The 14,239-nt window shown below is 29.1% G+C and overlaps 1 protein-coding gene across 2 annotated transcripts; it reads right to left on the reverse strand.

Moving 5' to 3' along the window:
* Positions 1-5,689: 5,689 nt before the first annotated feature.
* LOC113377863 (histone RNA hairpin-binding protein) lies at positions 5,690-8,898 on the reverse strand. Of its 2 annotated transcripts, none has more exons than XM_026618300.1 (7): positions 8,762-8,898; positions 8,513-8,603; positions 8,362-8,446; positions 6,773-6,866; positions 6,556-6,696; positions 6,160-6,300; positions 5,690-5,983 (listed from the first exon to the last, which is right to left on the reverse strand). In XM_026618300.1, the coding sequence occupies exons 1-7, from the start codon at positions 8,773-8,775 to the stop codon at positions 5,953-5,955; spliced, it is 597 nt and encodes a 198-aa protein (XP_026474085.1). In that variant the 5' UTR covers positions 8,776-8,898; the 3' UTR covers positions 5,690-5,952. The 2 variants fall into 2 exon arrangements, with proteins under 2 accessions (XP_026474085.1, XP_026474086.1); XM_026618301.1 differs by having other exon boundaries at positions 5,691-5,980.
* Between the last annotated feature and the right edge of the window lie 5,341 nt (positions 8,899-14,239).

Below are 14,239 nucleotides of genomic sequence, written 5' to 3' on the forward strand. Positions count from 1 at the left end.
TTTGCGCCTTTGTGACCATATCTCCGGAGAACTAATCAGCACGTGTCGCCATCAATAGGATTCGAATGTTTTTTGAATAATTCAAATCGGTTGATTTATGCTCTCGATATCGTGGACAAAAACTTGTAATTAAACATATACACATACATCCATTTTTTCTAAGGTATCCGAAAATGTTCAGAAAGCTTTCAAACGGAAATATATAGAATAAAATGAATGAACTTAATTTTGACGTATTATAATAATATTATATAATAATTCTATACTTAATACCTTTCTCTTCTACCTTCCCTGGCGACGGAGCATCCATCGCCGCAAGAGCAGACGACAATTTGCGTCTGAGTATGCTGCGACTGCCTCGAGCGATGAATCGCAGCCGGTGGCGAACTAAAGCGGGCGTGCCTATGCCCGCCCGACATTAAAGAAATTCCTCTCGGTTGACGATACTTTTCCGGCCCTGTTTCGAATAAACCTGCGTGAAGATAGAAATTATAGTAATATCTGTTTCTATTATCATTATAATTTTTATTATTTGAAAACGCTTGAAAATTTATGGGAATATTAAGTTTTTTTCGAAGCGATTGCGCTGCGTAGCAGTTTTAAAAACTAATTAAACGGTTAAACATTTTGAATCTTTTAGTACGGATCCATAAACATATATAAACAAAACAAAATTTGTACTTATTATTAAATTCTCTATAAAATATCCGATAATTTGATGCGTATATCGCTAATGATCATTTTTGGCCGCCAAATCGCTTTTTTGGAAACTTTTTTAATTGGATCTCCAAAATCGTTGGACCTGCCTTGCCTGCCATCTGTGTTCTCAGAATCGTGGACGATATTTTGTATCCAAACAGACATATATACATATTACACACACACATGCATCCATTTTTTTTTCTAAGGTATGCCAAAATGTTCAAAAGACCCTAAAACGTAAAGATAAGCAAAAAATTTCATTTTCTATTTTTTGCGATTACTATATCTTACCCTACGGGAAGGTATTAATCGACAAAGTACAGGGAGTAGTAGGTACGACCGGATTTAATTTATTGAAGACAGTTTATAGGCAAAAATAAATAGGCAGTATCGTTTGAATCAAACATTTGAAAAAAATAAAATCTGATCATTTTTTCTGATTTTTCTGAATCTAAATTCAGTGAAGTAGTTAAATGTCATTATCTTCTATCAACTATGTCGGATTATGCTGGTTAATTGACTATTTGGCTAATTTAAGTAAAGCCTATTAATAATGTAAATAAAACAATTCATACAAGAATAATGATTTACATGTTGCTTTTGATGTCCGTTTTAGTGGCAGCTCCATAATACTACGATTGAGGGATGGAGGGCAAGGCATGGTAGAAATGTCTTCAATTTCTTGTTTTTCTAGTATCGATGTATCCGTTGTGTCTTCATCATAAATATTCATATAATATCCTTCTTGTTTGGCACGACTTTGCTGAAGAGAAACGCTAGTAGTAGACAAACGTGTAGAATCAACGGGTCCCTATACGTATAATAAAAGTACTTTGTTATATATATATATATATATATATATATATATATATATAATTAATATACGAGGATATCATATATTCACAATATACGAGTATATTACTCAATCTAACCTCCTCATAGCAAGTAGAGTTTTCCGATTCCATGTGAGATATTGTTTGAGGCGATGCGAGATAGCACTGCTGAGTATTCTGCTGTATTTGTTCTTTACCAATATACCTTGGGAATTCTCGCTGGTATTTTCTTGGCGGCGTTCTTTTTTCCTTCACGGTTACCTAACCAATAGCAGCAGATCAATGTCAAATGCGTACATATTATATATGTTGGTCGGGCTAAATTTTAAGAAGATCTTTTCAAGAAACTTTGCCAAAAAAACACAGCAAGTAATCATTCTCCAACCAGTGAAATTTTCAATATATTCTTTCTTTACAAATTTAGATATCATATTAAAAAATAAAATAAAATAAAACCATGACTTTTGCCAAACGTGTGTGCTGAAGTTTTTAGAGTAAAAAAATCCATTCTCGATACTTTTTTACACATTATTACCACCAAAGATTTCGCATTTCTCTATCTTTTTTGAAAAAAATCGGTGGATATTTGCAAATATTCCAAAATTTAAAATATTCCAAATTGTTCGCTGTTGATTGCTTAATAATGATCCACCCATTAGAACTAGAATTAAAAAAATTATCAAAAATTTATTTCTTTTATTGTAAAGTCACAAGCGCTTCATACATAATTTGCAATATGCCTGGTAATATTATTTTGAAAATATTTATTTTCAATAAAAACGCGCTAAACACATAATTGATTGATGAATTATTTTATCATTGAACATGGTATATTATAATTTGTACAAAATTATTTTTACCTGCAGTACTGAATGCATAGAAGCACTGTACAAAGTAGCTTGACTCTCGTTGTCGCCCTCTAAATCACTTAACATTTTGGAATCTATAAAACTTTCCGAATCTCTACTTTCTGGTCCTTGCATGCCCTCCACGATATCGCGTAATTCTCGACCTAAACGCTGAGAAGATTCTTGGATTTCTAGAAAAATTATGAAAGCATAGATAAATAGTATCTTCAATGGTTGACCATGTTTTCCTTAAAGAGTATTGAGAAAGGTATGGCACGGAGTTGGCGATGATCATGTACACTTATTTTCGTATTTGTATCAGTAATCAAGTATTTAAAATTCAATACAAAAAAACAGTTAAATACCAGTACCACAATCAGGTACGTGATTGTTCGTGAATGGGCAGTTGTGAAAAATATTCGTTTAATAACGTCGCTTTTTAGAAGGCAACTCAATGGTTGGCCAGTTGAAAATTTAATAGTCACAAAAAGGTAGCCAAGTCTTAATTCTTATTGATTACTTAGCTTGCCTCAAGGCAAAATGCTTCTTGCTCCTAGATGATGTTTACTATAACATATGTGCAATTAAAAAAAAAAACGTCATTTTGCGTTAACCTTAATTCGCAATAATTAGTTTTTTTTCAAAACCAATATTTGTGAAATCGGAGATGGCATGAGAATTAATCGGGTTTAATAAACGAGCGACAATTATTTCATAAAAGTAGCTTAGATATGCTTGCAAAGAACCAAACATGTCATTTTTATTAAATAATCGCTTTTTAAATGTATTGCATATTCTATTTAAATAACGTGTTACAGAGATAAAATCCTCGAATTATTATATTAAAAATGCAATTTAATTTTTAGAATCAAGGTAAAGCATGAACCTTCATAGTCGATTAACATATCTATATTTTCACCAGTACTGTTCACTCCTTGGTTTCGAGTATTTTTCTTTTCTAGTTCATTACTTTCATGTCTTTGTAAATCTTGATTCGATTGGTCACTCATTATTTTATTATGGAGTTTCACAGTGTGGAAAGTGTTTGACACAGGAATATCGTTTGACTTTGAATAAAAATGTGTGATTCATTTGTCTGACATAAAAAAAATCAATGAAACGCCGTAATTCTGCCGACAGGAAATCATTTGACTTTCCATAAACTACAAGTACTATAATTTAAATCAGTGATGTATAATGATTTCGCAAGGAACGGAACAAATATTGTTTTGTTTATTCGGTTAATGCATTTAATTAAGAACTGATACACAAGTTTCAAATATCGTGAATTTTAACCCTTTCCACTCGGCTGTCCACAATTTGTATACACAATAACTCAGTTCGTAGTCAAGCGTTAAATAGAATAGATCAAGCAATGAGAATTTTTTTATGTAATCCTTTTTTTAAAATACGGTAATGATATATTACACTTTTCTGTAGAATGATAAAAAAAAATGTCACGACGATAATTACTAATAACGACGCTGGAATCAACCCGCCATGCTTTTTGCAATTTGTTTTAAACTTTAGCATACTGCAGGAAATCAATTTAGGTCTTAATGAAAACGTATGTTCTTCAACACACAGACAATATCAAATTTACAGCGGGTACGTTTCCGTCAAAATGCGGCGCCGACTTGCTAGTACAAATTATTTTTAAATCGATGCCAAGTGGAAAGAGTTAAGGATCATAAATATGAATATATCATTCTAATATTATCTAAGGTTAAGGATGACCATAAATTAAAGCACCAAGAATTCTACGCAATCGCAAAAAAAACAATTTTTTTAGGCAATTTACTCGAATAAATTTCATACTTCTGATTTTGTAATCTTAATCGATTAATAATCAGTAGCTGCATCAGTTTCTAAAACTGTGCAGTGCATTTGAGAAAAAAAAATGCAATCAATTACTCCGGAAACAAACCCGTTAACCCTTTCCCTACGGTAGTGTTCTACGCAGGAGAAACACTGATGTACAGCCCAGCAAGCGGACCAGTAGCACTACTTAATGGGCCAGACACAACATATTAAAATTTTTCAATTATTATAATTAAAAATTGTTTTTAAGAATTATAAATTACACTTGTTCTAAGAATCTTTAAATCACAATAACAAGTTAAAATTCTCAACAAAATAACTCAGAGTGATTAATCTTGAAACAAGAATCAAAATAATGTTCAATGTACAAACAAGTCATATTCATAGCAAAATGGTTAATACCCATATGCAACGTTTCCTTAAAAAAAACTTAAATTACTCATAAATAAATAATAAATGATAAATATTATTCATAAATAAATAATAAATATGACTCTATAATAAATCACTCTTAACATAACATATTTCATCACTGAGAACTATATAGCAAAATGTAAACCACCATAGCAATAGAAAGAGCAATAGAAAGAGCAACAGTAAAAGAGCTTTTAAGCTCTTAAGAACGCATTTCAAGAATTTACAAATAAAATTAATATTGGAAAAATGCTACATTTTTATAAATATAAGTTATATTCTCTCTAATTCAAGACACAAAATTAACTAGAAGATACCACTATCAAAACATATATCATGTGAGTGTGATATCATTTATCTAATTAGTCATTTAGACACTGGATAAAATAATTTGTAACACTTATGATGTATGTACCATGTAAAATATAAATACTTAACATAAGCTTCTTTAATTATAAGAAGAAATCATAACTAATATATGTAACAGATAAAATCAGTCAAACCAGAAAAAATTAACTAGATGATACAACTATCAAAATGCACAAGTGTTATATGATTTATCTAATCTTACATTTAGACACTGGGTAAAATAATTTGTTACACTCGTGATGTATGTATCATCAAATATAAAACCCTAACATAAGCTCCTTTTGTTATAAGAAGATATAAAATTAGTCAAACTAGAAAAATTTAGTTAGACGATACAACCCTTTCCACTCGGTTGCCGCGACTCCTGAAACAAAATACGTATTAATTCTGCAATTCGTGAGTGGGAAGGGTTAAAACGTTCAAGTGTGACATGATTTATTTAATTGTACATTCAGGCACTGGGTAAAATCATTTGTGACACTTGTAACATATGTATCATCAAATCCTAACATAAGCTCCTTTATTATAAAAAGAAATCATAATTAATATTAGTAATAGATATAAAATTAGTCAAACTAGAAAAATTTAGCTGCGTGATACAACTATCAAAACATACAAGTGTGATATGATTTATATAATTGGACATTTAGACATTGGGTAAAATAATTTGTATCATGTATCATGTAAAATATAAATGCCTAACATGAGCTTCGTTTAGTATAAAAAGAAATTATTAAAAAAAATTAGCTACAACAAAAAACTATATAGAAAACTTATTTTTCAATATAACTTATGCAATATCAGACCAATCTCTGAATATTTCATAACGCAATAACATACTTGGGGCAAAGAGTTCAATCGTCATTTCTACTCATAAAATTTTAAATACAACACACAAAGTATTTGCACATTTTAACATCTTTCATACTTATATTGAAGGTACATAGTTTTGTTATAAGTACGTCTTAGGGCTTATCTTCAGTTGCATCAATCCTGCTAAAACAAAAAGACAGCGTTTGTTACAAAACAATGTATAAATATAATTCAACTAATTCAGATTACAAGAATATTTATCACTATTAAAAATAATATGTGATGTATGCAAAATAATTTCCAAAATAAATCAACAACAGATAAACTTCATGAATTGAAAAATTTTAAATATATCTTACACAGTCAAATCACATTCACCCTCCTCTGGATCCCAATAATGCAATTTTTGGCGCCACACTCGTATGAGGCCATCCCACGCACGCCTGCTGTATTTTGCATGTTTTGGTGGTGTTCGTGGATGATCACTCTTTCGCTTGTCTCTATAAATATATTCAATGCTTTAACTACTAATTTAACAAAATCAAACAAAAGTATATAGATAAAATAATCTTATTAAACACAAAAAAAAAAAAAAAAAAATTGATAAATATTTCAATTTTAAAAATGTATTAATATTGGAATTTTTAATTCTCATATATTTTTGTAAAAAGAAAAATTAATGATCAATTGAATCAAGGAGCATAAGGCCTTTAGTGATAGTTAATAAAACTATTACATATAATGTAATAAATTACTTGGGAATTGCGGCTATGTATCTGTCATATCCTATTGTATTCTTCCCATAATCGATTTGTTTTTGTCGTCTACTTAGAATTTCTGGATCAGTCTCAGTTCTACTGTTAGATGTCGTCGATGAGCTACTTGAACTTGGACTTCTATTAATGCAAATACAGAATTTAAAACTTCATAGAAATGCAAAAAATAATGTTATTTTATATTTTATTATCCCACCGTTCTCTAGATTGTTTTTTATTATCTTTAGCCTCCTCTTCACTTTGTTTCCTTGATCGTTTCTGACCAGCCTTTTCAGTAACTTTCTTTTTATCTTAATAATAAAAAAAAAAAAAAATATATATATATATATATATATATATATATATATATATATATAGTTGAAGGTGTTAATATTTGATGTTGAAATGTATGATTAATTTCTTGCTTTTTATTTGTAAATATTGATTAATCTCTGAGAAAAATACCAAGATGTTCTAAATAATGTTTCCCAATTTGTATCAAATATCTAGCACCACGCTATGCTCAACATTATCACACACATTTGCACAGCGTGTTGTACTGTGTTTATTACAAACACATGTAGTGCTTGTTTCCAATTATTAATTATTCACAAGTTGGTGTTAATTCATATAAGTGATAATCTAAGAATTTCAAGTATGTAATGTTTTATGCAATGTTTTAATTTAAGATTTAGATATAATTAGTCTGCCTTTCTAGTTAAATCTCTTTTTTTTTATTATTGCTCTGTGTATATTCAGTTAACGCTACTTTTAATGTTTTTTTTTTCAAAATTGTAGAACCACCGGCTATGATGTAGAATTTTACGTGGAAACGTACATAAAAATAAAGATATTTTAAAAATCAGAATCTTTATATTTTTTACTTGATGTTACACCCTACAAGAAATTAATCAAATATAATATATAATATATATATATATATATATATATATATATATAATATATATATATATATATATATATATATCTATATATATGTTTGTGAGCGTGTTGATGATGGAGTGATTAAGCGAACATCAGAACAGATTAACGCAACACGCGATTAACGCATATCATGTAATATGATATCAGGTTGTCTTAAACATTGAACATAATATGCACTTGAAAATATAGATAAAAAAATGTTACCAATTGAAAGTCCTTTCATCGAAAGTAAAATAGAAAAATAGGATAGCAATAAAAAATCTCAAACTATTCTTTCCTAATTCAAGCTGAAGTTCAATCCAGAACAATGTTCAAATTTTCAACTCTTGGGCAAAACACCCATTAAATTAAAACATAATTGTATGAATAATAATTGTAGAAAATGAAATAAATTAATTGAATAATTACTATTATATTGGCTAATTTATCTGTTTTACTCATAAGTTATTATTTTAACAACATTATATTAAGTAGAATGAAATATCAATCCTAGTCTTTTAATAATTGTATCACCAATTTTTGGTACCAATGAATTACAGAATAAATTATTTTATTTAACTAGAGTATAATGTTTGAATATAATTTAATATATAATATATATAAACAAAGAATTTGAGCAAAATCCTATACCCTTTATGTAATTTTTATATCTATTTGACCTTAATAAAAATAGTTTCGACGTGATAAAATTTAGTACAAAGGTCTTATTTTTTATAAATAAAACGTGTAGAAGTTGTTCAAAAATCACAACCTCAATGTCTTTCATTTCTAATGCTCTTTTTTTATAACGTTACATAATAAATTATTTTCCTGCAGTATAAATACCAGGTCCAAAACATACAGCATTAATATAACAATTACCATTTTCAGTATGTTTGAGGACTTCGGCCAGTTCCTCTTGGTACGTCTTTTCCAGAACATCAATTTCTTCTTCAGAGTCATCTAACTATAAAACAAAGGCAAATTTTGTAGTTATTTGATTGATTGATTTCGACGTTATTTTATTTAATACCCCAAGTTCTTCATTGTTAGACATGTCGAACCAAGAATGTTTTGAAACCCTCTCACGTCTTTTATTTGAGCTTTCCTCCTGCGTAACTAATCTGAAAAGATTCATGCAAAATAAAATTTCAATATAAGATAGCAAAACCTATGAATCAGTACGAGGACACAAATATAAACAAATGAATATCGGGAATCTCGACATGTCATTTATTCAAATGTTTTTTTACTAGCAATATATAAAATTGAAACTACGTACTTCACACACTCCATTTTAGAAAAATATACAAATTTTATTAACTAATATCGTATAAAATGTATTAACAAAAGATAACTGTACTGTCAAGTATATTTTATGTTATTTGTCATTCGCATGTATCACAATTTGGCGCGAATTGTTAAAGAGCACAGAACTGCAAATATGAGAGATAGGTCATAATTTTCACAACGTGACCGGTGCTGCCATCTATTATTCAGTCATATAAATGTATGAAACACATTGAAAATTGTTAAATATTGAAAATACTAGTATTAAGATGTCCATATTTTGTATTTCAAATTCAAAACTAGTGGTGTATGACATCGAGCCTTAAGGCAAATTACTGGAACTTTAGTAATTTACCTAAATACCTAAATTTAGTAAATTTAGTAATTTTTTTTTTTCAATCGTTTCGTCATCACAAGTCACAAGCAGAAAGTTTTTTGAATCATTCAAAGCAAATACTTAGTTTTCTTAAAAACTGCCATTTTTTGCACATTTAGCTCCATATCTTCAAAACGGCTAAACCTTTGCCAAAAACTAATCTCTACTATTACTACTACTAAAACTTATTTCACCTCTCCCCATTATTACGAATTTAATGTTCCTTAGATCATTCAAATCGGATGCTCCGTTCTCTCAAAAACTCGATTTCTATTCTCTGCCTTCTTTGCTCCGTATCGCCGTAACGGCTGGACCTGCCTTTGCGAAAAACTAATCAGCACATCTCCCTATCAATGTAAATCGAATGTTTCGTGAACCATTCAAATTGGTTGATCCGTGCGCCCGAAAATGAGGACGAAAAATTTGATCCATACATACATACACACACACATCCATTTTTTCTGGGGTATGCCAAAATGTTCAGAAATCTTCAAAACGTGAAGAAATGCAATTTTTTTTAATTGTTAAACAATAAAGAAATACTTGGAACGATAAGACAACATACAATCAGCAAACATGTTTTGCTTTTAAACATAGTATACAATTCTGGGCCATTTTCTTCATAAATAACTAAAATTATAAAATTTATATCAGTGTATCTATTTCAACACAAGAAGTTGAAAATAAGCAGTTTTTTTGGTTGGCACAAATCGGTTGGATATCAGATTTGGGATAAAAAAAACTGAATCCAGTATAAATAATGCTTTTACAAAATGCGAAAACGCAAAATAGAAATTCGGAACTGTCCAGCCAATCCAAAACGTTTACTCACCTTACTAAATACATTATTAAAATAATAATTACACTTTACAATTAACGATGAAATAACTACCTTAAATAAGTTAACCAAAATATTCAGATCGTCAAAACATTTTTAACTAAAAGATTATTTTAACAACATCATTTGAAGTAAATATAATTTATAGCGATAAATGTCTTTGATTTTCTATCTAAGCTCCAGCTTGGATTTTTGAAAGATGCGCCCCGGTAACAATATTTTGATCTTGTTAATATTTGAAATAGACTATAGAAAGATTTTATGAATATTTTATTATATAAAAAAGTACAATCTACAACTACTGAAAATGATTTTGTAAAAACATGAAGCTATAATACTGCTAAATGATTTAAGAAGCAAAAACCCTCTAAGAATTCACTTTCAAGATTCTCTACATGCTCTGTAGCTACATGAAATTAATCCATATTTAATTGCTAATAATTTTATCTTCAGAATTATTATTTATATTCTTCTTGTTGAATACCTTCCGTTGCCATCAAATCTTTTATATACTTTTCAAGTTCATTCATCTTATCTTCGGTTTCTTGAAATCTGGTTTGTATTTTATGTTTAGCATTCGATACCTTGTCCACAGATGATTTCGTTATCTAGAAATATTCAAATTGGAAATATTCATCTATTTCAATAAATTATTTAAATAACATTTTCTACATAATTATTTAAATATTTAGAAAATTTAGACGTATGAAAAATAGATGTGCTATTTTCAGTCATACTGAACGTGATTTCGGGGGAGTATTGCCACTAGCATCATGACACAAAAATGTTAAATATATATATATATATATATATATATATATATACATATATATATATTTTAAATTTGTCATTACCGCTGCGATGTGCTTTTGAAGTTCATCAAGATCTTTAGGAAGTATGGTTAAACTACTTGTAGGGTAGTATCCAATATTATCTGATATATCAGAAACTTCAGATCCAGTATCTCCCATTTTATTGTCAGAGTAAGTCAACACTTGTCTAAAATAAAACACTTATATTTTAAAAAAATCCATTTTGAAACTCTACGAGTAAAATAAATTTTAAACATCAATGTTATCAAAAACCTAGTTTTATAAAAAACATGTTTTGAACAATAAAAATATAGAAAAAATGTTTTTACTGCAGTATTATCATATCAGCAAAAAGTACGAATAATTTAAAAATTGCAAAAAATACTTGATAAAGTGTATTATATACTATTTAAGTTTTATAAGAAAAAAGTGAATACGCACCAGCGCTTTTTCAAATTGAACTAACAAGGATTACGTTTTAAAAGTCGACCTAATAAACGTTTCTGAGCATGCGCTCTAAATTTTAATTTTATTTCTACAGAAAAGATGAAAAATTAATCGGAACGAATAAATTCAAAAGTCAATTACTATAGTATAATAACTTATTTATTTATTGCAATATGTAATAATACGATAGTATAGCAAGTTGATAATTAATTATTCAGAGCAAATATATATTTTCAAGTTAAGCTTTTGAAATTAATCGCAACTATTAAACTTCATTAAACTATTAATTATTGAAGTTAGAATGAACAAATTTATTTAGTTCAATAAATACTTAGTTTATCGATTTCTATACTAACAAACAAATTCATTCTGAATGTCGATATGAATCACTAGGTGGTACGTCTTGGTACAAAACAAATTCTCACAGCAGGAATATAAGCTCGAAGGATATGGCTACTAAACAATAAAAAACCATAATAGTTATTGATTTGAAAAAGAATATATATTAAATTGACCATAATTTTTAAAATACTGGACGGAAACTTGTAGTGTGAGCTAGTAGTAAAATTAAATAACTTGAATATATATTTTTTTCTAAATAATACACAACAAATACAATTTAATGCAATAAAAATAATTTAAATTATTCAATTTATTTTTGTAATCAGACTCAACTAGTTATGAGTACAAAAGTTTTTATATTTTTCTGAATTATAGATCTTTTCAGTTAAGTTTTTTTCACTTTGAAACATATTGTATGTACAATTTTCTTTGAAATTAAATTTAGTTAATAATATTGCTTTTAATGTAACTATTTCAAGCTGAGTCTTGTCACTTTTTCAAAACATTTTTGCTTCGCGACAAAAAACATTATTAAAATGCACCTTCGAATTGATGCAGCTCAGTTATTTGTTTTTTCAGCAATTTTCATATTACTATAATATACTTGTCGTATATATCATTTTTATTTGCAATTTTATTAACAAGTTATAGCAAAATTCAATTTCAATCCATGCTTTTCAATTTTGAATAATTTAGGGTACAAAAAATCTCGACAAATCGGGACAAATATTGCTTCTAGAAAAATCAAGATGGCAATTGCGGACGCTCCTGGCCTGGGTATTAGACCAGCTAATAAAAAAAATAATTCTTAGCGACGGTCTTGTAAAACTTCTTGTTCTGTGGACCAAGTTTTGGATTTTAACCCTTTCGACTCGGATGCCGAAATTCATATAAATCCCGGAACTCGCGAGTGGAAAGTGTTAATGGTTCGGCAGTTTTCTTTGTTCTCTATGGAAGTGGTTTTTCTAATCATGCTATTTCATTATCATAACGCATATTCTCATGTATAGGGTTTGTCGAGTCTAGTTAGTATGCCAATCTCGAATCAGTGTTTTTATCAATCCCCAATCCGTGTAGAAATTAGCAATTTACTGATAACATTATACCACTACAGTTTCTGAATTACTAATTAACCACTTAAATCCGTTTAAAGATGCGCAATTAGTTGTTAATATTACTTGCGTAAGTGTTCAAGAAAAAATAACTGAAATAAGCAATTAATTTTAGTCATGTTTGGTCTATGGTCTACTTAGAAACATAGAAAAACGACTTATGGTTTCACTCAGGTTTTACTACATTTTTAATATTGATTTTCAATATTGTGCAATCTGATCAATCGACAAATGCCTCAATTTGGAAACTTCAATCGATTTTAAAGCACAGCAGTGTTGTTCTACTTACGGAGTCAATCATGCAAATGGTACCGTGCACGGCGGCTGCTATATTAAATCAACCATAAAACACCATGTTTGCTATGTGAACATTTGTTACAGAAAATAATACATACTTCAAAGCATAAAATTTCGAGCAAACAGTTCAACAGTTCCTCCAACTGCGAGATGAAAGTGCAAGAAGAGACTAAAATTCATAATACCAAATCTAAGTGTATCCAAGGGGATACCGGGTCTGCTAGATTTCTGCATCACAACAGGTAATCAACTTCGTCAAAGTTGTATAAACTTTAGATTTTATTATTTCTGACTTGCTATACAATAATCTGACTATTTCACAAAAATATAGTGGTTAACATTTCAGGGTCATATCCCTGTCACATTGCTAACCACTTAAATAGCATTATTTTTCTCAAAACCAGCGAAGAGATCAAACAGGCTGTGAATAATTTAAACAGCAAATTAGTAAGTACTGAAGCTGAAATAGACTGACAAGTCACTTTTCTTTTAAAATAATCAAGATTTCAATTCTATTGTACACGGACAAATCGATTTATGCCTATTTATCTATACATAAATCGACGTAACAAATATGACCCATAATTATCAAGGAAAACTTAATATGGAATAAAACCTGCTACAATAGGATAAACAAAACTTAATATGGAATAAAACCTGCTACAAATTGGAACTTTCCGTACGTAAGCACCGTGTCGCCGTCTAACGGATAATCAATGTTACGAAACCCATAGAAATGTAAACAAAATTCACACTTAAATAATTCATAATTAAAATCTCTATAAAATATCTGAAAATATCTGATAATTTGATATGCTAAAAATCATCCCGTATCTTCAAAACCGCTGGACATGCCTTGTCCTAAAACTAACAGGCACCTCCTCATCAATAGGAATCGAGTATTTTGAAACATTCAAATCGGTTGAACCGTGTTTTCAAAATCGTCGACAAACATATGTATCCGAACACGCACACATACATTCGTTTTTTCTAAGAAATTCCAAAATGTTCAGAAACCTATGAAACGTAAAGATATATAAAAATATTCATTTTCGATTTTTCTGCGAATACTCTAACTTACCATACGGGAAGTTAATAAAAACTGTCGATTTTTTTCTAAAATTATCTAAGAGATCTACCTTCTTTTATCTAAGATTTAGAATATAAGATTCGAGGCTCCTGCAGGGCAAGTAGTTTCGTAAAAAGCCGCAATGAACGTTTAAATCGGCCAAGTGACTATTGTAAT

The sequence above is a fragment of the Ctenocephalides felis genome, unplaced genomic scaffold (genome assembly GCF_003426905.1).
Source record: "Ctenocephalides felis isolate EL2017-DRISC unplaced genomic scaffold, ASM342690v1 CF-g0.4_SCAFFOLD_01886, whole genome shotgun sequence".
NCBI lineage: Eukaryota > Metazoa > Arthropoda > Insecta > Siphonaptera > Pulicidae > Ctenocephalides > Ctenocephalides felis.